The sequence below is a fragment of the Pteronotus mesoamericanus genome, unplaced genomic scaffold (assembly GCF_021234165.1).
Source record: "Pteronotus mesoamericanus isolate MK-2021 breed Mesoamerican mustached bat unplaced genomic scaffold, CSHL_Meso_final contig_41, whole genome shotgun sequence".
Taxonomy (NCBI): domain Eukaryota; kingdom Metazoa; phylum Chordata; class Mammalia; order Chiroptera; family Mormoopidae; genus Pteronotus; species Pteronotus mesoamericanus.
The window spans coordinates 2,735,688-2,759,224 of record NW_026555152.1 but is presented as its reverse complement, the minus strand read 5'-3'; the positions used below and the strand labels follow the sequence as shown (position 1 = coordinate 2,759,224).

Below are 23,537 nucleotides of genomic sequence, written 5' to 3'. Positions count from 1 at the left end.
GAAAGCACTTGCTCTCTCCCTCCTGGCTTCAGGTTGTGTTGCAGCCAGTTTGGTCAGCCTACCCCTGCTTAGGGTCACAAGGGAGATCCCTAGCTGTCCAGTTCCCTGGGGCGGTTTTGTGGGGCATACAGGAGTGGCAGTGACTTTAGGGAGACTGCAGCAAGTCTGTTTTCCTGAACAACTGCTGAACAAATCACCTCAAGTCACTTCCAGACCTGCGAGGACCACAGGATCTCTGCTGATGGTGCCTACCTATTTATTAATGATTCCCTTGCCAACATGTCCCAGCCTATTAGTGTTTTGGGGTGTCTTGTGCCCTCCACTTCTATAATAACCGTCTTCCATTTCCTTTCCCCCACACGTGAGTTCTCGCCTTCACTGAACAGAGGAGCAGATGGGAGACACAGTCACTGGCATGTGTAAGAAGCAACATGAGAGCTGCTTCTTCCTCTCTGCAGAGAGCTGTCTGCTCCCACAGACAGTTTGCAGCAGGCAGAGGGACTTCCAAAGTCAACAACTCCATCACCTCCTCTGTGAACCATCGCTGCAAAGGAACCTAGCTCAGCCCACTCTCCCTGCATGCGGGACTTGGGTCATCTCAGCAGGAAGGAGTGATGCTCACTCTGGTAGAAGCCCAGAAATGGGTACAGGCATACCTAAGAGATATTGCAGGTTCATTTCCAGACCACAATTAAGCAAATATCGCAGTAAAGCAAGTTGTGGTCTTTTAACTGGTGGAGGGTTTTGCCTTCAATTTGTAAAAAAATGCAACATCTGTGAGGCACAGTAAATCAAAGCACATGGAAAATGAGATGTGCCTGTACTTCTTACCAGTTTGCACAGCTGGTGCTGCCTCCAAGTATAGGCATCAAGCCAGATCTCTGGGACTGTACCCAATTAGCAAGAATCAGGGTTCTGTCCACTAGAGAGTTTGGGTCAAATGCTTAAATACATACAAAAAACCCCCAAAACAACAACAACAACAACAACAACAAAAAACACCCCCAAAGGCTGGTATGCTGTCCTGGTTGTTAAGACAAGGGGAATTAAATCACTTTTAAGTTTGCTTCTCTTAAAACTCTTTTTTAAAAGTTGAATTCATTGGGGTTACATTGGTTTACACCATTCAAGTTTCAAGTGTACAACTCAATAAAACATCATCTGCACACTGCACCATGCACCCATCACCCCAAGTAAAGTCTCTTTCTGTTCCCATTCCGCCCATCTCTGTTGCCTTTCACCTACCCCCACCCTTTTTCTCCTCTGGCTATCACCACACTGTTGTCTGTGTCTGTGTGTTATGGAGGTCTGTCCAGAAAGTATCTATCCACACATTATGAAAAATAGAGATGTTTATTGAAGAAGATACAAAATACAAGAAACATTGTACATGGGACAATGATGCCTCCATCCACTTCAAAGTAGGTACCTTGGAACCTCACACAATTCTCCCAGTCACCATCAGCTGCCCCATTGTATTTTCCTGAATCTCATCGATGGTCTGAAATCTCTTCCCTTTCAAAGGTGATTTCAGTTTTGGGAAATGCCAGAAATCACAGGACACAAATGTGGGCTGTAGGGGGGCTGAGTCACCTGGGTGATTGGACGTTTCGCCAAAAGACTGCAAGAGATATGATGCATGAGTGGATGCATTGTCATGATGAAGCTGTCAATCACCAGTTGCCCATTGCTGAAGTCTTTGGAATCATCCAAATAGTTTCCAAGGAAGAATGTTCAAGCTTAATGCAAAATTGGATGCAGATTTGTAGCTCTACTCACTCAGTCATTTTGAATGTGACGGTCACACAGTACACTTGCTCACTCAACAGTGTTTACCTCCCCCGCTGACTAGTACAGTGAAGTCATCATTGTTCTTGCATACACAGTCCAGTCCAGTCCCCTTGGCCTCCAGGTTACATCAATGTGTTGCAAACCATTCTCGTTATATTAACAATGGCTGGACTTTTTCTGGACAGACCATATACTGTATTTTGCCATGTACAATGCACTCCCATGCATAACACACACCCATGTTTTTGGGCCAAACTTTCATGAAAAAATATATTTCAATTTTCTAATTCACTTTTATTTATATTTAAAAACAAAACCTATTATCATATTCAAGGTATTATTTTGCATATGGATATTGTTACTACTTTCTAGAGTTACACTTTTAACATATAAGCATAAATAAAAGAATTAAATACATTTGTATAGATACAGAGTTAGCACTACCCATGTATATTTTTCCCTCAAAAATTTGGGCAAAAAAGTGTGCGTTATACATGGCAAAATATGGTATATATTTTTTGGATAATCTCTTACCTCCTTTCATCCAGCTCCTCTGTGCTTTCCCTCTGACAGCTGTCAGTCTCTTCCATGTATCTGTGCTTCTGTTTCTATTTTGTTCCTTAGTATATTTTGAACCACAACAAAACAAAAAACAAACCCCCTGGCATATCTGCCAACCCAGCTCTCTTCTTCCCTCTCCCCCCTACATCCACCCCAGGGCTAACTGGCCCAGCTCACCAAGTCTGCAAGGCTTTTCCAGCACAGGTGCCGTGTGGGGAATGGGATGCTATGCAGCTATAAGCTGGGGTCACCCTGCCACATGTGACTGAGGACCCTGCGTGGGTGCAGCATGCCAGGGCACCCACTGCACAGACTACCAGCAGGCCGCTGGGCACAGCTGCTACTCTGTGTGTGGAGGCTTCCATCTTCCCTGAACCCAGATTCATGCAGAAAGGGCATCTCGCATCCCGTTTCCCGTGTCTGTACACAGCTGGTACCTGAGTAGGCACTCAACAAGTAACTGCATTGTTTTAAGAAGTAAAACAATTTTTAATTATATATTTATTTTTAGAGAGAGGGTAAGGGAGGGAATAAGAGAGGGAGAGAAACATCGATGTGAGAGAGAAACATAAATTGGTTGTCTCTTGGATGCTCCCTCCCACCCCCCAGAACTCAACCTGCATCCCACGCATATGTTCTGCCTGGGAATCAACTGGCTGTCTTTCATTTCTTGCTTCTCGGAGCAATGCCCAACCAACTGAGCTACACAGATCAGGGCAGGAGTAAAATTTTAAATCATCCATGGAAAAGTGTAAACCTGTGCAGCTTCTCCCTTCCCCAAATGAGCCAGATTCCCCTGGGATGAGGTGCTGAGCACACTGAGCTGCAAACTAAAGGGCTCCCCTCATTAGCCAAGGAACTGCCTGTTTTGGTCCACAATCCTTTTCTAACAGTGCATTTTTTCAATGACTGTGTTGATAAGTTGGTGGACAAGCTTGATAAGCTCTAACGAAACTGTTATCTTTGAATAGGGGCTGGCAATGAATGTTACCCCCAGCAGGTCTTCCAGCCCTGCCCAGCTCTGGGGATGAGCCAAGCTGGGCTGGAACGGAGGGTTTGCAAAGTGGCCACAGTTCCCCTCTGTCACCTCGTGAAGAGCCTACATGGGATTTCTCGTTACTGCGAATGCCAAGCTGATGGTGCAGCCCTGGATTTACCAGAAGTGTATCATGACCTAACCGTGCAGGGAGAAGGTGCTCCAAGTGACTCCCCTTCAGGTCAGCAGACTGGATGGCTTCTAGGGCTCAGGGTGTCTTTCCTGAGAGAGGGCTGAAAATCTGCGGAGTGACTCGGCGGCTGCCTGCTGGCCACCAGGTAGCAGTGTGGCGCTCCGGAAACAGGCTCCGCAAACAGGCTCCGCAAACAGGCTCCGCAAACAGGCTCCGCCCCCCGCCCCCGCTCAGCCCAGGCTGGTACTTGGCGAATGTGCGCACCCTCTGCCCCATCGTGGTCCTGGGCTCTCTGGAACACACTTGTGACGCCGTCCAGTTTTGAAGGCCAATGCCAGGGCTCACTGGCCACCTCTAACCGAGTAGTTGCCCTGGTGGAGCCGGCTGAGGGACGCAATGGACCCCAGCCTCCTCGTGTCCCCAGACACTGCACACCCTGGGGACGTGTTGAGGACACTTCTGGAAACACCTTCAGGGTCTGTGGTCTAGTTTACAGTTTGGTGACCGTGTGAGAATCCTAGTCGTCATTATTCTATTCCCCATGACAAGCCGCTGACGCCAGATCCAGCAGCAGCTCTCTGACCTTCTAATCCTGGGTGTCCCCTCCAGCACTGTTATCAGCTAAGAGGACACAGATTAGGCCTTATCTTTCAGGCAACAGATCCTGCTTGATCACGGAATCACTCATTATCTGTGTCAGTGTCTGAGAACTAAGGCCCATTTGAATTTACCTTCCTTACAAGAAAATACTCCTTTCTCAAGGGGGAATGGGGACAGAAAGATCAAATTTAAGAACTGCTACAATCTTCCCTGCCCAGCAGGCATCCATCCGCCCTATGGAATGGTGGCCGTAGAGGAATATTCTGGTGTGATGGGTTTTACTGCACCCCACCCAAGTCCATCAGCAAATGAGACTTCTGGGGCCCAAACCCAAGCCAAGTCTGGAAAATGAGAGGTGGGAGAGAGCAGCAGAGGATCCTAAAGGAGGGCTCAAGGGCTTCCCTGGTTGTGGGTTCTCCTGCTAAACTGTTGGAATAAGGGTTTCCAAATGACTGAAGAGGCAATACAGCACCTGCCTGCAGGGAGGCAGGAAGATTCTAAGGAAGCTGGGTGGGATCTGGTACTCTCTGTGGGGCACTGCCACTCCCAGGGACCAAGCCAAGAGAATTTTTGAAATGAATACCATGTACATTGAAGCCACAGAAAGAATTTATTGGAATTTGTGGAAGCATGAGATTATATACCACGGAATAGTTTGGTTGTACAACATAAAGTATGGTAGGAAGTTGCTGACATACAGTGTTGTCAGCAAAATTGAATACAGAGTTTCACATTTTTTAAAGGCGATGGACAACATCTATGCTCTTCCTTAAAATAAAATAAAAACGAGGGGGAACAGCAGATACCAATTTGATTTGTAGTTAGTGTCAAAATCTAAATCTAGTATCACAATTGTAAGAAACTATAAGAAAACTATTAGAAAAATAGAGCATCAGACAAGCAAAAAATATTTTACAATTTACATAATAAAAAACACAATTCATTTAACAATGGCTCCATGTTCAGTAGAAGAAAAGGTTTACCCGAGAAACTACAGATCTTCGGGTTTGGTAATAAACCAACCCTCACAGGGGTCATGCCCCTTGGTGCTCCTCACACCCACTAATGCTGAAAGGCACAACTTAAGCAGGAAACTTATTTTAAATATATATATTATAACTTCTCAAATGGGAAAATAAGTCCCAAAATTAAAAAGTCTGTCATCAAGAAACACAAGATCATATATACCTTGTTAATAAATTAACAAAGTCCGAGTGCATCTTCTGAGCCCTGCTTCCTGAGCCTGCTGGACACTCTCACACCCTGAGAAAATCCCCTGGACTTTACAGCCAAGGTCGTCCATCTCACGCGGGTCTTCCAGCCAGCAGCTCAAAACCTAGAGAATGATCCAGGATCGCTCCTTGATAACTGTGCCCTGAGACCCTTGGCCAGCCCTCGTCCCATTGAAAGAGAGCACAACCTCAACAAAGCAACGGGCACAAAGACTCAACTACAGTGACGAAGATGAAAGTTAGTCGACATTTTTTTCTTTAACCTAAAAACTCCATCAGGCGTCATAACGACGATGATGGAATAAAGAGTGTAGTTTCTTACACCACTGGATCAATAAAGATTTCATTAAAAAAAAAGTCCAAGAGAGTCCGACAAAATGCACAATCTCACTCTCCCCAAGAAGCCTTACATACAATACTCATTATGATGGCAAATAGATATATTTTAAATTACACATAACAATAACACGTAACATATATTTAGTTCCACCAGACACTAACAGTTCCACACACACGTGTGACATACCTACGCCCAGCAGTGTGGATGTGCCCACAAACATGCCTCTCCATCCATCCTGGAACACACCAGTCATGAGGCCTGTCACCATGATGGCTCTTACTAGATGTGTAATAGTAGGGCATGCAAATCAGAAAAGACAGGTTTTGGAACAGAGCCAGGCAGAGGTGCCCAGAATGTTAGTGAGCTCACCTACCATGTGGGTAGGGCCCCTGTGAGGTGTGTCCACTCACCCAAGGAACCCAGCCTCCTACCCTGATCTCATAATTCTGTCTCCAATGTTAGGCAATCCTATTTGGGAGAGCAAAACCCAGTCAATTCAGAATGTCTGCTTAGTGGTGGGGGCGGAGGGGAGAAGACCTGGCAGAACCCACCTTCCCATCCCCATGCACGCAGCACAACAAATGCAGTGGCCAAGGGTCAAGCAGGGCCGGGTGCCTCACCCAGGTGTGAATCTACGCCATGCCACAGGTACAGAGGAGTGTGTTGGGCCTTGGGAGGCAGACTGTGGTGTCCAAACCACCCATCAGCACATGGGGCCAGGTGGCTGATTGCCTGATGGTCTCAACGGAACAAAACCAAAGGTCAGGGAGATGTGAGTTCTGACTACAGCCTAAATTCAGCAGTCCTTCCCAAACAGCTTGGAAAAGATGGCTGTATCACTACTCCCTCTTGGTCTGGAAAAACAAATTCAGCCCAAAATCCGGCTGAGAGGGTGTGAGCAGGTGAGGTGGGGTGGGGCAGGGCACATGCACTGGCCAAGGGTCCCCCTCTTAGAAGGTCCCTAGGGGCCTGGCTATTTCCTTGGAAACCTCCTTCATTCTCCCTCTTTGAGGTCCTGGGGCTCCAATGCTGTTTTGGGGAGTGAAGTCATAAAATCATGTCAGCAGGATTTTGGACAGGAAGGGAGGGGCGTTTACTCATCACAATGGGTCTGTCCATCCTGAGCATTTGGGGCTGGGGCAAAGATGAGTAGACACAATATCCCCAAAGGCTGTATCTCTAGATGTGTGTAATTTCTGACTATGTAGGAAAGTACTGGCTTAGCCATGAAAATGACAATCCTGTTCTTGTTTGGTGGGGGGTAGGGGCACTTTTGGTGGGTTTTCTTTTTGCTTGTGTGTGTGTATTTCAGGGACAGTAATGAGGGGTGTGATAAGAAGTGTATGTGCATTGAGAGGTGAACCCCCACACCCTCCCTACAGCATGGCCCTCATACACAGAGGACAAACTGCCCTAAACAGGAGCACAGGGACATGTGCACTGTGTCCGAGTCACCCTCAGGAGCCCTTGCTCTGATGGGAGGGCGCAGGGGCTTTTCCTTAGACTAAGCTGCACGCCTTCTGTGAGCACCTCTGGCTCTGGGCTGAGGAAGCAGGGGAGGTGCGTGTTGGGAGGGTCTCATTCATGAGACAGTGCAGGGGAAACGCACCTTTTTCGGTATGGGGAAGACTGGACTTTGTTAGTGAAAAGGTCAGCTATAGTCAGTCTTTTGGGCACTGTATTGGACAGAAATTTCAGCCAGAAGGGAAATTAAGGTAAAAAAAAAAAAAATTCTCTTAGTCTCCCTCCAGTTTTTTGCTTATGTGGAAAAATACCAGACAAATTGAGCAAACAGCTAACAGGCCCCAAAGACAGCAGACAACCCAAACCCAAGCAAAATAAGTTAATACTTATCAAAATAGTTTACAGCACTGACCTACATATATTGAAATATCTTTCTTTGGAAAACCAAGCTTCGAACTCTTGGGATCCTCCATCTGTGGTCTGAACAATGGCTCAGCCTTAGGCTGCCTGCTGCCTGCCCTCCACTGGTGGACCCAGCCATTTGGCTATTTTACAAATTCTTAAATTTTCCTCCAGGAACCTTCAGGGGCAGAGTAAAGACAGGCGCTGTCAATTTACCAGGCGTCTTTCTACCAGATTTGTGCAAAAGCTGAGGGGCAGGGGTGGGAGCAGGTAAGAAATGGGAAATTAAGCTTGAAAGTCTGTGGTGTCCAAAATGCCCCGTCTCCCTCAGCTTCCATCAGCATGGAACCTTCTGTCTCCTGAATCATACTCTGACTGGAGGAGGACTCGACTAGCGTTACTGTTCCCTCTGGCTTCCATCTGAGAGCACCACAGGGGTTTTGGGGCAGGGCATGGAGTGTGCTATGTAGAGAGACTTATGGGTACATGGCGTCAGGCAGAGTTACAAACTTGTATACAAACCGGTACGTTTGGATACATACGAGAGGAACAGCAATACAACCTCAAATGTCCCATGTGTGGGTCTCACACTCTGAACAACATGCCAATGGCACAGAGTAATTATTTGGCCATTTTCCAAGTTAACATAAAGCACCAACATATTTGTTGGAGTGATTCACAGAAACTAACAGGAGGAGTCAATTTGATCACACTTAAGAGAGGGGTCAAACAGATCATGGTAGGAGTCACAAGTGGCTGGGACAACTGGTCACCATCACCTCAGAACAGATACCTGTCCTGGGAACCTTACAAGACCCCAGACATTGACCCAAAAGCATCAGAGGGCAGGATTTAGTGAATGGCAGAGACCCACAGAAAAGGTGTTTTGAGCTCTGCTAATTTGAGGCTGATCATACACAAACAGTGTCATGTTCCAGTTACTCAGGACACACAGCCAGTGATGAGAGATGCCAGAGCAGCAGGAACAGGCCTGGCCGGAGGGAATGTGGTTGAAGGAGGTGCCCTGGAATGGAGACGGAGCCCAAGCCTCATTCCCACAGTGGCCCTCCTGCAGTGGAGTGGGCGGGGGTCTGTCAAGGCGGCAGAGCAGAATGAAGGGGAAGTGGAGAAGGGGTTACAGTCCTAAGGCCCCTTGTGGAAGCTACTTGGAGAGCAGGGACAGGAGAAGGAAACTAGTCTTGTTTTTCCTGTTTGAGTAAACATCTAGCCTTTGGCTCTGGGGTGATCCTGTGGGGATGTACTATTTTGTGGTACGCATCTTGCATTTATGGCCGGCTGTCTGGGGCTGAGCAGGGAGATGGCCACTGTGAATCTGGAGTAGGTACATGTCCAACTCCAGAACGGTGCCTGGCAACAGAGCCCTGGTGACCTCCATTCTGCCTGGGGCCATGGCAGCACAGCAAGAGAGGAGCCGTTTTCTTTGTGAAGAGGGAAGTTGAGGCGTAGTGGCCAGCCACAGCCAAGTGGCCCTGGCCAGGGAGCTGTCAGAGGTGACCAGGGCTGGCTGAGCCTGCCATAGAGCAAGACTGGGCAGGCCCCATGTGCTGCGGACTGAGGCTGCAGTCTCGGTAGTGAACCTTCCACTGCTTGGGGGCCTGGTGGTTGTCGGTGGGTCCTGTTGCACTGGTGGAGACAGTGAGGTGCTTCTGGGTCCCCTGTGAGCATCCCTCAGGGCTGCTGCCACCTCTGGGGGACAGGGCTGTGTGTCACTTGCAGTGGTCCAAATTGCCATCAGGAGTCCTTGCTTGGCCAGTGGCTAGGGATGCTTCCTCACTGTGCCACAGTCCATAGCCGAAGTAGATGGCAAAACCTGCAGGCCAAGGGCAGAGCACAATGAGCAGTGTTGGGGTTGGAGTTAGGGTTCTAGGGAATCAGGCAGAGCAGCCCCGGGCAGAGTAAACCTTGCCACACTGCCTGCACCTAGCCTTTCTACACTTGGAGAAACAACAGGACTCTTCAAACAGGGCCAGCAGAGGTGCCCAACTGGAAAGCCTCACTGCAGGAAAGCTCCCCAGCAGAGGGAACAGCTCAGTGGGAGGTCCCTGAAAGGGGCATTAGTCCCTCAGCTTCATCCACTGACCAGCTGGCTGGGGGGCGTGTGGCTGCTGGAAGGAGCCAGGAAAGACACTGCAGAAGCTGCACAGCTGTGCTGTTCCCTGCCATGGTGGGATTCCAGCGGCCACTGGGTTGCCCTGGGTTTCTGTGCTGTCTCCACAGTCCTGGCTGCCTGTTTCCTTTGTGTGACTGCCACAGTGCAGGAAGCATTCAGGTCACCTGGGAATGTATGTATCATAGGAATCCAGTCCAATCCAGTGCTGGGCATGCCAAAGGTCTGTGGTTGGGTCCAGACCCATCCTGTGACTGTAATCCATGTGGCCCCCATGGCCACCCTTATGCTGGTAACATTAAGGAGAGCAGGCCCTAAAGGAAGGACTCAGCTACGGAAAGTAAAAAAAGCAGCTAATGCCCGGAAGCCAGAAGCTTATACCAGGGATGCTCAGAAGCAGGCACCCTGTACCTCTGGCAGGAAGTGAGCACCTAGCCCTGTAGTCTCAAGGAGTGGGCACAGTGGGCTAAATGCAGACTGAGCCAGGTCTCTCACAAAAAGGCTCTACAGGAGTGGCCTGTCCAGCCTCACAGACTTCAAGGCAAGTGAGGGATCTGCAGAGAATGCGGTAGCAAAATACCCCTTAGAGATGGTGCAGCTATAGCCGTCTACCCCAAAGTGTGGCAATCCAGGACTGAAAGGTTTGGCAGAACCATGGTCCAGAGATTACTGCTCTTCTCATGGATACTGAAGGACATAGGTCAAAGCCAGTCCCCCTGCCTCAGCACTCAGCCTAGACATTAAGGAAGAAAACTGAATCAATTTCCTGCAGTCCCCCAGAGTTAGAGGCCCAGAGAGAGACTAGGCCATGGTCAGGCCCAGAACAGGATCATCATCCACATGGTGACACCCAAGCCTCTGAAGGCCCGCCCGTGCCTACAGCCCATGTGGAAAGGTAAGGGCCCAGCTTTCCTACTGGGGGGGAGCTGGATTGATGCTTTATCGATGGCAGACCCATAGATTTGTTCTGATTAACCTCAAGCTTTTTCTCAGTAACTAGACATAACTAGGTCAGGCAAGAGGCTACTAAAACACAGAGTACCTGAAATGGGGAAAGGACCCACAACCTACCAGGAACTCCTTGTTGTTTGAGGAAAAACTGCTGACTACCTATGTTTCCACTGTGTTTTGAAATCTGAACTGAGGGAGGCTCGATGACATTAGCCATCCAGCCAAGGAGCAGGGACATGAGTAGGCAGCAGGGGTGGAAAGCCTCAGGAGACACTGGAGTATGGGACATGTTGGTCACGGTGGAACCAATGAACTGACCTACCTATCAGCATCCATACTGCAAACCGGACCCACGTGCCTTGGTCCAGTTGCATCATGAGATAGATGTTCACAAAGATGCTCAGGACAGGAAGGACTGGCAGTAAGGGCACCTGCAAAACACAAGGCGGATGTGTCAGTTCTGACAGAGTGAAGAACACAGAGCTGGTGCCTATTTGAATCATTTAGTAAAACTACCTAGAAAACATCATGTAGTACCTGACATTCATGTGGATCGCTGAGATTTGTATGGACTGCCATATTTATATGGGGAAGAGGAAATGAGTGACAACCCCACTCCTGTGCTGCCAACCCCCTCCAACACAAATACACCCATATGTGGGCAAATTCTAACAGGTGGGAACTTGGGTTTGAGCAACTAATTGCCAAAGTAAGCTCTATTCCTATTTTCCGCTCATGCTGTTTTTCCACTAAAGGGGAGGCTAGAAGGAGAATTCCACTTTACCTCTAAGACTGAACTACTTTCTTATTTGTATAATCTAAAAGCACAGAAGCCTTAGTCACCTCCAAGCCTTGGTGATGATATGTGATCCACTCGGACAACACTTGTGAGAAGCCCCTGGGGATGAGGTGCGCTACGCCACCTGGGAGCCAGGGGCAGGGAGGGGTGTCTTCCTCCACACTCAGGTCCTCGGCAAGTATTGTCCGTGTCTCCATGGGCCCCTATTCTCCTGAGGCCAACCAGCAAGCATTCCCTGCCAGACACTCAGGCTTAGGGGAGCCCATGCAGGGTCTGTCCCACTAGGCGGTCCCCTGCAGGCCTATCGGGCAGAGTCGCTCACCTTAAATGAGAGCTTGGTCTTGCTCTCAGGCTGTCTCCAGATGATGACCGTGACCACTAAGCAGAGGATGGCAGAACCAACGAGTATAAAGACTGCCCACCACTTCTTGTTTGTCAGAGCATTCTTTCCAAGCACAGCAATGATGCAGAAGATGATGATAAGAATAGCTGAGAGACACAGAGAGAGAATGGGAGAGATATGTCTCAGCCATTTCTCAAGTTCCCACAGATACTTGAGAAATGGCTCTCCCCAAAACCTGTGGAGAGGGAGGCTCTATATCTGTAGGCATTGCCTACAATAAGGACAGAATAACTGACAGCACAATCCAGCAGGAAGACACCCACACCCATACCCATCAACAAGAAACCATGAAGTACCAATAAACAGGACCCCACAAAAATTACAGGGAAGGGGAGGCTCTTACCTATGAGGCTGGTTGAAATGTTCACAATTAGCCCAGAGAATTTGGAGGGCTCCATGTTTTTTGGTGAAAGTATATTTTTCAAAGAAAATCTTTCTGCTTCTGGTAAAAAGCCTGTTTGGGAATCGCTGGTGCTCACCAATTCATTCTGGTCTACTTGGTCCAGCTCCTCGGCAGTTCTGGCCATCTGGTATACCATGTTAGGTTGCTCTGGTTGATACCTGCACACAAACGTGACCATCATGACATGCAAAAGGATGCACAATAATTCAAGTTCTTAGTAAGCCTTCACAGGTACTTTGCCCAGGATATAAGGCATCATATGAAAAGACGGTCAGAATGATGCCTTCTCTGGTAAAGTGTAAACACAGGAGGAGAACTGGGTCCTCGCCTTCTGCTCCTGCTCCTGGCAACACCTTCCTTGGTGTCTCTGTTTTGAGACAACTTGACCTCTGCCATAAACCAGCCCACAGAAATGTCCTGAGATGGTTTCTCTGGCTCTGAGAGTAACACTGGCCCTTCGGAGCTTCAGATATTAGGCCACTTCCAGCAAAGCTAGGCTGCAGGAAGCTAAATGCACAGACAGAAATAGAAAGCAATAACATTAAGATCCTATTTGGTGCAGAGAACTGGAGAAATGTGTCTGCAGGCTGATGGCTTTGAGATAATCTGTTTGTGAGACTTAATTGGATCAATTTATTTTAAAGCTCCAACTGCCTTGGTATAAATAAATCTACAGAGCTGGGTGAAAGACCGAGCCTATGGCATGATTTCCAAGGCACAAGCTACCTGCAAATGGAGCAGTCATTTTAAATGAGGTTCCTTATCTTCTCACTCAGAATGAACAGAACTCAAATCTTTTCCACCATCCTTGAAAAATAGGATCCCTTATGAATTATTTTGCATATAGTCTAAGAGTAAGCATAAAGATATTCACTATATTTTCACTGACTCACTTATGTAACACCATTCAGTCCATTAGCAAACTAGTTTTAGCTAATTCTACACAGTCACTACCAAGGCTTAATCCAGGTGTTATATACATTAGCTGCTGAGCACATTAAAAATGGGATCAGTGGCATTAGAAGTAGGAAATACCTGAAAAGAAATAAAGAGGCCCTTGCCAGGTGACCAACACTAAGAGTCTCCACGAGTACACGTTAGCATGATAAATGCTACCTCGAGCTATTTCTGGACTTCGGAAGCAGAATGCTGTCCTTCCAGAGCAAAATAAAATTGGCACCCAAAGGTATGCTTTGGAGGTACCTGAGACACCAAGCTTAAACCTGGCGCTGCTTTAATTATCTCTACCCCAGGGCTAGCCTGGGCACTCAAGGCTAGAACAGCTAGAACCTGGGAAGTCTTCCTGAATGTCAGCCTTAGCCATCCTACACCATATACTAGGACTGCTTCCTACACTATATACTAGGACTGCTTCCTCCAGCAGCAGTGCAGTGAAGCATCACAGCAACCTGAGTTCAAAAGTCATTACAGTGACCTAAGTTGCATAGAATTCGCCCAGTTTCTACGAGGGCCAGTCTCCTCTGTCCCAAGAACCTGGATCACACTGAAAACATTACCCAAGTTTTCAAAAAATCTGATCCCAGGATCCAGGCTCAGCAGTTGGGCTGAGAACCTGTCTTTACTCTCCCAACATCCAGCCAGAAAAATGAGGGCACAAGATAGAGGGAGGTGGGGCCACCCCTGACTCTTTGCAAGGATGTTCTCTGTAACTAGGTTCTCAACCACCAGAACCCATCCTCTCCTGACCAGTTCCCAAAGGAGCTACCAACAACCTAAAATTTACACTGTCTAAACCATTAATCTGAACTGCTACGAGGCTAGCATTAATCGCGTGCATTTCTGTCATGGGCCCAGAAAAGCCATACGTACCGTAAGACCAACACACAGGCAGCCACCAAAGAGTAAGCCAGGAGAGTGCCAATGGACATGAGGTCCACCAAGTCCTTCAGGTCAAAGAGAAAGGCCATCACAGCTGGGGAGAAAAGCATCAGGATCCATGGATGGTCCTCTACACATACTGACACCCAGAACCACCACCCACCTGTGATCCAGAGCTTTTAAAAGATGTTGTTTTTTTCTTACCCCCCACACACCCAACCCTTTCCATAGAAAGATGCTTAAATGAAGAAAAGTCAGGATTAAATCATATATAGTCCTCAAAAGATGGTAACTTTGCAACCTATCCCAACACTACAGACAGAGAAACTGAAGTTCAGATAGGTTGGAAAAGTCACCTAAGGTCACATAGCTAGTAGGGAGAATTTGAACTAGGTGCTTGTGACTCTGAGTCCAGTGTTTCTTCCTCTCCATTATACTGGCTCAGAGACAAATCATGTACATCTATCCATCCATCCATCCACCTGTCATCCACCTGGCACTCACTGAGAGCATGGTATTTACCACTAAAGAGATAAGAACAGTATCTAGCACATCATCCAAAATATATGAATCGGTCAGCAGCAACAGTGATGAGGAGGTGGATGAGGGTGGATGAGGCTTTTGACCCAGACAGCTGAGCATGGAAGTCAGCATTACTTTCAAATAATCGCAGTTGTTCACCATGACCACACTTAAAAAAAAAAAAAAAGTAACACATGCATGGTTATTTTAAAATCCTTTGTACTTTTTGAGAGTGTGTATATGTATTTAGGTGAGTACACAGGTTGCTTCCCATTCAAACCATAACTTTGCTAGGTCTATTTTGGGGTATTTTCAGATCATTCACAATTGAGACAAGCTAAAGTATAAACACAAAACTAGTGCTTTTCCACCAATACTTCTCAAGCTCCTGTAAATCCGCCCCTGTTGCAGCTAAAACAAATGTAAATTGTGAATAAATAATAGGATTTAAGAGCAGATAAACCTTCTGGATAATTAGAGCAGTGCCTAGCTACACATGTACAAACGCCTGCATTCCTCCTCACAGAAAAACTCCAGACAAATTTCTTCAATGTGAGGTGATTTCAGAAAACCTAATACTTTTTTTACACTCCCACACCAAATAAAAAGAAGGAGCAAATCCTTGGTTTGGTGAATGTACTTTGTAGTCACTTTAATGATTATAGTTTCATCTCCTCTCATCAGCACAGAAAGGAAATTAAGGCCAGTCTTTAATATGATCAAATGACATGTAAATACTTAAAAAAATCTTCAGTTTCCAATGCCTTAATCCCTTAAATATACGGTCATATTCTCACATACAGTGACCACTGCCATCACTCTCAAGAATGTAGAATTACAGGAAAAGTTTGGTAAATAATAAAAAACTAGGCTTCTTTCATTATGTAATATTAATCTACAAAATGAAGCACACTTTGCCAAGGGCATAAATACTACTAATAACTCATTCATTTAAGATAGTCAAATGCCTTACCAATGGCCATTTGATAAATCCGTGTGATACAAACTGTGACTGGTGTTATGTGTCCTAATTTACGAAATACACTGCTGCTCTACTCATATCCTGTAAAGAGCCTCTTTGGCATAAAAACAAACTAGGAACAAAACAAGACCCAGCTCTACACTATGGGTGTGCTTCCTGCCTTCACCTCTCTGTGCCTCCACTTCCACATCTACCCAATGGGATCACACTGCCTCTGGAGGAAACATAGACAACAGACAGTATGCAGTGCATGTGTGAATAAGTTTCTGCCCCTCCTCCTTAATCCAAGGCCCCTGGAATATCACACAGACCAGGGGTCCCCAACCCCTGTTAAGAATGGGGCTGCACAGCAGGAGGCAAACAGCAGGCCGAGTAAAACTTCACCTGTATTTATGGCCACTCCCCATCATTCACATTACTGCCTGAGCTCTGCCTCCTGTCACATCAGCTGCAGCATTAGATTCTCACAGGAGCGCGAACCCTACTGCGAACTGCACACGCGAGGAATCTAGGTTGCGCGCTCCTTATGAGACTCTAATGCCTGATGATCTGAGGTGGAGCTGAGGCGGTGATGCTAGTGCTGGGGAGCAGCTGCAAATACAGATCATCATTAGCAGAGAGGTGTGGCTGCACAGAGACCCTAATAAATCAATTGCTTTCAAACGCATATCAAAACTCTATCAGTGATTGGCAAGTGACAATTAAGCTGCATCTGGTGGCAGGCTATGAAGCCATCCCCACCCTTCCCAGTCTGTGGAAAAACTGTCTTCCACAAAACCAGTCCCTGGTGCCAAAAAGGTTGGGGACTGTTTACATAGACTCAAAGCACTCTTCAGTCCATGGATGCTATCTGTCAAAATCATCATCTTGGTGAGGAACCTCATATTTGGTAAGATAAATCTCCTCTGGGCCTGCCATTACTTAGGCAAATAGCTTCAGCAGCAGCACTTTCAATATCTCCTGGGGAAGAGGTAGTACATTTTATACAACACTTTTCATAAGGGACTCTCATTTCCCAGAGAATTCACCAGCTAAGATACAAGGACACTAAATTTACAGTATTAACACAAAGTCTCACTTGGCTTGTAAATGCATGGAGATGTCATCTCACTGAAGTCTACTCAGGGACACTCAGGAAAAGAGAAGACCAATGGCTTTGAGAGACCATGGACCTAAGCTCTGGCCAATGAGAGTACAATAATAACAGAATTCTAATTATTTGGGACTTCCATTCACATCTCTGTAGCACTAGCCTCTGCCTTTCGTCGAAAGGTCAGTTACCTTGCAGTAAACCAGTTCCTAAGGGTAAAATCCAAATGTTAAAAAGACCAGTTAAAACTTCTCACGGGCCACAGTGCAATTCAAGATATTTCCCTAGGGAATAATAATAACTCAACTGTTGAAATGTTTGCGTGTAAAATTAGTTCCAGGTCTTACCAGCAATGGCACCTGAGGCTAACGTAGCAATTATTGGTGTTTTTGTCCTATCGTTGATTTTGGCCAAAAATTTAAATAGCAGTCCATCTTCAGCCATGGCATAGATAACTCGCGGCATGGGAAACATGGAACCCAAAAGGCTAGATGGAAGGAAAAGGCAAAAGTATCAATAAGATGAGCTTACCAGGGATCAAGGCACCAGGATCCAACCAGGCCCCGTTGACCTCTGGGAGCAGGAGACCTGGGCTCTCCCCAAGGACTGGTGCCAGCCAGGCTGTGAGCCTCGTGCTAAAGACTCAGAATTCTATAAACCAACCCCCCAAAAAGCACTTATTCTGATTATGTGTAAGTGTAAGATTGGGAGAGGCCTAACAAACCCGTACAAACCTATGTTATCACTTTCCTGGAAGGGAAATTTTATATTTATTCTTAGTTATTTCCAAATAAATCAAGCAGAAAATAAAAGAATCCCAACATCCATGAAGATGTATCTATAGTAAATCAATATTTACCATATAGTTACTGTTTGTACAGGCTGGCAGGAAACAGCACGGGCAAAATGCCCCTCATTAAAAGGCACTCACTCTCTTTTTCAAGGATGCCTCTGTTTGACGGCTAAACTGAGGCCATGCAGTGTTCAGGAGCCAAAATTGGGAACAGATGACAGCTTTGGTTTCCTCAAGAAGATCAATAACATAATTGATTCTTGGGTGAATAATCGCAACAACAAGGGAGAAACCACAGAAGCAGGGTTGGGGCTCCATTTCCAGGGGAAAAAAAGTAATTTTAACGGCAAATCTGCATGTCCATCTTTACATAGCCCTCCGCATGTGACACCTGAGAATCCTCACCTGGTAGACAGAGCACAGAGGGAGCCGACGGCCACTGCGTACTTGGCGCCTTCCCATCCCACATGCTTGAAGGCATCAGGCAGGGGGCTGTCCTTATCCAGGCACAAGTACGGCATCATGAGCGTGAGGGCAGCCGACACCCCAAAGTAGGCGATGAAACAAATCAGGAGGGAGGCAACGATGCCCACAGGGATGGCCTTCTGAGGGTTCTTGACTTCTTCACCTAGAAGCAGCCAGGAGTCAGCCCAGGACGGGGAGGTGGTGAGGGGTACCCCACGAACCACAAGGTCCTAGACCTTTCAGCATCCAGGGAGTCTGTGTCATCACAAATGATTCCCATAGAACTTGGCTCTTTGGGGACCAGGGTCTCTTCGGTTCTGGAAACATGAGGTGACCCTTGAAACATGGGGTCACAGTCCAGATGACCTCTAGGCCCCAGATAGTGTTCTTGGCTGTTATGCCATGGTTCCTCCAAGGAAAAGACTTGTTTCCTTTGGCTGGGAGATTTGGGAGGTGTGATGGAGCCTAGACTATTCAATTTGCCAGGATGACAGTATTTTTAATGGCCTCATGTCTCTGGATGATGCACAGATAAGAAGTCAGGCTATGGCCTCGGCTGTCACTATCCCACTCATTCTGGCAGGTCAGTTAGTCACACTCCTGATGCAGTTTCCTGTCAGGAACTGCACCTCAGGGAAGTGATAAGGGCAGGGAAGATTAGCAGGAAGCACCTCTGGGGGACCAGAAGTGGGTAGGCATACCTGTGGTGGCAATGCAGTCGAAGCCCACAAAGGCGTAGAAGCAGGTAGCTGCTCCTGATAGGACACCGGAGAACCCGAAGGGCATGAAGCCACCGACACCGGGTTTCCCTGCCTTTGTGTTGCTAGAAAAAAAAGAGCCATAGCAAAGATCACAACACCAGTTTCATGGATCCAAACAGTCACCACCTGACTTATGCCTATTGCTCCAACCCCTCAGTTCATGATCCCTGACAGCTGTCACCAGCCACCACATCCCAACTCTGTGGGCAACAGGCCCCTTGATTTGCATGGCCCAGAGAAAGCCACAGTGGTGTATAGTAAGCCCATTCCAGGCGTATCTTTTAAACATTGACTTGGAATGGGGGTGTTTGTTATATAGGAATTGTGATAGGGTGTCCAGCAGGAAAGAGAGGAAAATCCAACAACTCATCCTCTCCCCCAGAACCCTAGAGAGAAATGAAGCCAGGCAGTTCAGGGCCCCAGAGCTAGAAACAAAATGCAAAAAGTCTCCATATTTACCAGCTACTTAGGTCTCAAAGCAAGCATTTCCAAAGACACTGAGGTTCGAACAGTGATTTGTTTTAGTCAATAAAAATGCTTCCTATGCACCCATGTGCACAAGATAAGCAGTTGGGATGCTTCATGGGTGGACACTGGTGCTCATGGGTGGTGCTCAGTAGTATTTGCTGACGTAATGAACTCAAAGACAAGCATGTTTTGTGAACCCCGAAGTCCTTGAAGATCCAGAAAACAGCCCAATAGAGTCTCTGACTCTAGACCCTAAGCTTCAACAGAGGGCGCTTCACCCCTGCCAGGCCCCATCTGGGGGGCCGTCTGTGACATCAGTCTACCTCGGGGGCCCTGCCTGACACCAAGTAATCTTAAACCTCAGCCACCTGAAGAGCAGCCCCACTCCTTCCAGTCTGAGAAGGGCAGTTTCAGCACGCTCACACCTCCCCATCGGCCCTGCCCCCTTGACTGGCAGCCCATTCACAGAACACTTCACCTCCCAGCCTGAGAACAGGAATGAGATAAAATATTCCAGTCCTATAAATACAAAATGGGTTAGCAACTCATTTTGGCAAATTTGCTTTCAGTGGGATTTATCAACTGGCTAATAAAACAGACAAACAATTTGGACCCAATTATTTTCTAATGAGGAATAACCCTTTTTCCTGATTCCTTGGAAATGATTGCATTTTTCAGTTCCAGAAGATGCCGCTATGGAGCCACTGGGACTTACTGTGGTTTAGTAGCAACGTGAGGAAAACCCCAAGAAATGCACAAGTGATCAATGTCGGTAAAGTTTCACCAGACTCAAATGGAACCCTGTCATCTTAAAGTATTACTTAAGTAAACCGCCAACCCAGGTACAAAAAAAGGAAGCCCAGGACAGATAAGTCAGCAAGGTACAGTCCCACAATCCGCGCTGTCTCCCAGGTGCCCCGCTGGCAGCCGCTCCTGGGTCCATGAATCACAAAGAAAGTGGACAGCTGGTGAGATGACTTCTACAATTACAGCACAGTGTGGTGGGAACTGCCTCTGAGCCCCTGCAGGATGAAGCCCCTCCATGCTGTTTGATCTCACTGGGAAAGGCTCTAGTACTTCAGAGAGACAAACAATTTCATGTAAGACTGTGTGGCCATTGTCAGAAACAAATCTACAGCTGATTAAAAAAAGGAAAAATCTTACAGGTTTTAATAAAATGCATAAGCAAGCTATGTCCCTGTCCCAATGCACTCTACCTCTTAAAGTGGCTGGCTCGCTGCCCTCCATGACTGTGTCCCCAGGGCCGGGCAACAAGCGCCACTTTGTCTGGGAGGCCAGTATAGTTCATCGTTGCTAGGACATAGAGTGTAAGGATGACCAACGAAAGCAAATACCACAGCTGGCATGAACAACCTCTTCATAAAAACAATAAAATGAAATTTGACTGCTAACCAAGAAACATTTAATTCCTGACCTGTGAACACAACCAGTAAGATAGGTGCCCAAAGTTTTCAAAGTTGACTGTTTCTTCAAAGCATGTTTGAGTTGGCTTTACTATACTCTAAGTGAATGAGCACCAAGAAGTTTGGCATAGATTTGGCAGGAATGCTTGGGAAAATATATTAAAAGTCCTCATTCCTCTGTAATAGGGTTTAGTCCCCAAAAGAAAGGCTCTTTTTATTTGAAATGTTAATCATATAATGTGAGAGTTAGTGAAGTTTCATGCATTTAATTCAATAGCTTCCTGTTTTTGTTCTGGTCATGAACTAGCCACACATCAATGCCTGCCCATTAATCAGACCACTGACTGGACACCTAGCCTTTAACTACCAGTAGCCAAGTTGGTGTGTGACCACTCACATCCCAGCATCTCGGCCTCCCTTGCAGCTAGAATTTCAGTAGAGGCCATCTACTGAATTCTGGCCTGGGGAGTGTCGTCAGAAGGGATGTATATCTCAAAGCTCTGTCCTTAAAAGCACTGGGAACATGCTGCTCCACATTCGTCCCCTTTCTGGGACAGCTGGATTGTGCCAGCACCCAGAACCCAGCTCTGACCAGGTGGATGAGGGCAACATCCTCAGAGATGACAGGACAACCAGATGCACAGTCTGAGCCCCTGAAAGCCTATGCACAGCCACACTGGCCAGCCAACCAAACTGCTCAGTTCAGGACCTGATACATCATTTTAAACCCACTGCATTTTAGAAGAGTCTCTTTATCTGAGCAGTTTTTAACCTTCAGCCATAATTAAAATAGACTTATAGGTAAAATCAACTCCCTGTTCTCCATCCCAGGACCCTAAGTTTCACCCAAAAATCTGACGAAAAAATAAAAAAGATACATTATAATTGTGTGGCTTTGTGTCCTAGATAATACGAGTTTGTCAGTGAGAGTTCACTGCAAGGCCTAAAAAGGGAGGGGGGTGGGAGCAGACCTGTCACCTTCCTCTAACCCTGGGACCCTGAGCCAGAGACATGCCAGGGGGGTGGGGCCACTGCTTTTCAGGGCTGATGCAGCCCAAGTCATGTGTGGGAGAAAGAGATTATTATAATCACATTTTGATACATTAGTAATTCTGAAAACCTCTGTAAAAGCCCACAATAAAAGTTTCATGTATTTCTTTTTCCATATTATCATTAAATATTTCAAAATGAAGTGGTATCACCTTGGTATTGCAGAGAAAATCTTTTCTGATCACAAAACTCAGAAGAAGGTCATGAAACAGAATATGAGAAAAAAGCGATTACTTAGTGAGTCTGACAGTGATCCTCGACTGTGTACATTTTGGAATTAGAGTGAAGATTTTGTTTTGCTCAGTAGCACCCTGTCATACAATGTTCTGTTCAAATAAAGAAGGAAATAAAACTTAACACAAATTTCAAACCAATAAAACATACTCAGCTACTTCACTACAAAAAAAATTAACAAAATATTCAAATTCAAATCGCATTATTAGAAGAAAAGCTCGTACAGTTCTAGCCAATTACATCTCCCAAACACACAAACTGTCACATGCCAAGGTTATGAACAGAAAAAACAACTCACTTGCCACACAAGTGACCAGTTGTGTTCTGGAAATCCTCCTCCACAAGCTGCCAGTTTTTCAGTGATCCTTTCACAAATCCTGACACCATGATGAAGCCCAGGACAAGAACGTTGACACAAGTGAATATTTTGTTGACCATGGCCGATTCTTTCACACCAAGAGTTAAAAGTCCTGAAAACATGCATATATAGAAAACTTTGAGCGTTAACCTCTTACCAGGCAAATCCTTCCTGGGATGGGGATAGAGACGAGGACAATGACTTAAGAAGAATCCACATGGCATCAAATCTTGGAAGACTTCTGTGAGCTTCTGGGGATGGGGTTGAATTCATGACCTTTCTAGAGTCAGTAATCAAACAACCAAAGTCCTGGGGTGTTTAATAACACTACGAGGATGCCATCCAGGGGGCATCAGGGGACTGCAGAGTAGGGGGACATCAAGACCCCCTAGGTGATGAAGTGAGCACTTCTCCCTGTACCCTCCCCCCTCACTAAAGTATGTTACTGAGAACTGCCCTCAGGAGCAGGATTTTATTTTCTCCAAGGAGTAGACCCTTTCCTCAGTTTCCTTGGCAGAATGAGTTTTTCGGATGAGGAAACTATTCAGATTGACTTGGGGATGTTAGCAGTACCAGCAATATCAAGTGTCTGTGGTTGTGAAGCCACCACCATCTACGGTCCCCTTGAAATCGGTGCATGACAAACACTAAGCCAGCTTAGCTTGTAAACTCACACAGGGAAAAACACCAAGTGATAAAAATGCCCAGGAACCACATGATGACGCAGGACCACCTTGGGGTAAACGCACCATCTGGGGAGATCTGTGGCAAACTCTCAGCTGGGCAAGAAAAGATGCATGAAAAGGTGCTTGGGGAACATGACCATCATTTATGATTAGAGATCACTAGTGTGCTGTGTATGTCTTTTATACATTTTAAAATAAAAAATGCTCATGCAATAGACTGAACTCTGAAATGCAGGCATAAGAAAAGAATGGAGTAATTCATCACAAAGAACAGGACACCCCAGTACGCTGTGTTCTTCCTTTCACATCCCTCCCTCTCGTGTTTATGAAAATCTGAGTAGTGCAAACTTCATTTCTGATACATGCTCCTGCCAACTGGACCAGAAATACTGCTGAGACTGGCCTGTGCAAAATGATTTCAATTACATAGTGGGCAAAATTGCACAGGTTGTTTTTAAAACCCATACAAGGTTTCTTAACCTCAAAAGAGAAGTTATCATATTTCAGTTTAATGCTTATGTCAGCAAAACTCCCACCCTAATGGCTGAGACACTGAGAAATGTCAGTTAAGAGGAAGCTGCCATCAGTTGTAGGAAAGCACTATCTGAAATTTTTCAATTCT

General features: G+C 46.4%; 1 protein-coding gene across 1 annotated transcript in view; it reads right to left on the bottom strand.

Annotated features, from left to right (window-relative positions):
* Positions 1-4,725: 4,725 nt before the first annotated feature.
* Positions 4,726-23,537, bottom strand: part of SLC7A1 (solute carrier family 7 member 1) — a 64,095-nt gene continuing 45,283 nt past the window's right edge. The window contains exons 5-13 of the mRNA XM_054577116.1: positions 22,170-22,341; positions 18,636-18,757; positions 17,875-18,097; positions 17,024-17,163; positions 14,074-14,176; positions 12,184-12,401; positions 11,760-11,926; positions 10,961-11,069; positions 4,726-9,390 (exon numbers count right to left, since the gene is read on the bottom strand). Coding sequence (XP_054433091.1) covers positions 9,287-9,390; positions 10,961-11,069; positions 11,760-11,926; positions 12,184-12,401; positions 14,074-14,176; positions 17,024-17,163; positions 17,875-18,097; positions 18,636-18,757; positions 22,170-22,341 — 1,358 coding nt within the window. The 3' untranslated portion in view covers positions 4,726-9,286. The remainder of the gene's footprint in view (positions 9,391-10,960; positions 11,070-11,759; positions 11,927-12,183; positions 12,402-14,073; positions 14,177-17,023; positions 17,164-17,874; positions 18,098-18,635; positions 18,758-22,169; positions 22,342-23,537) is intronic.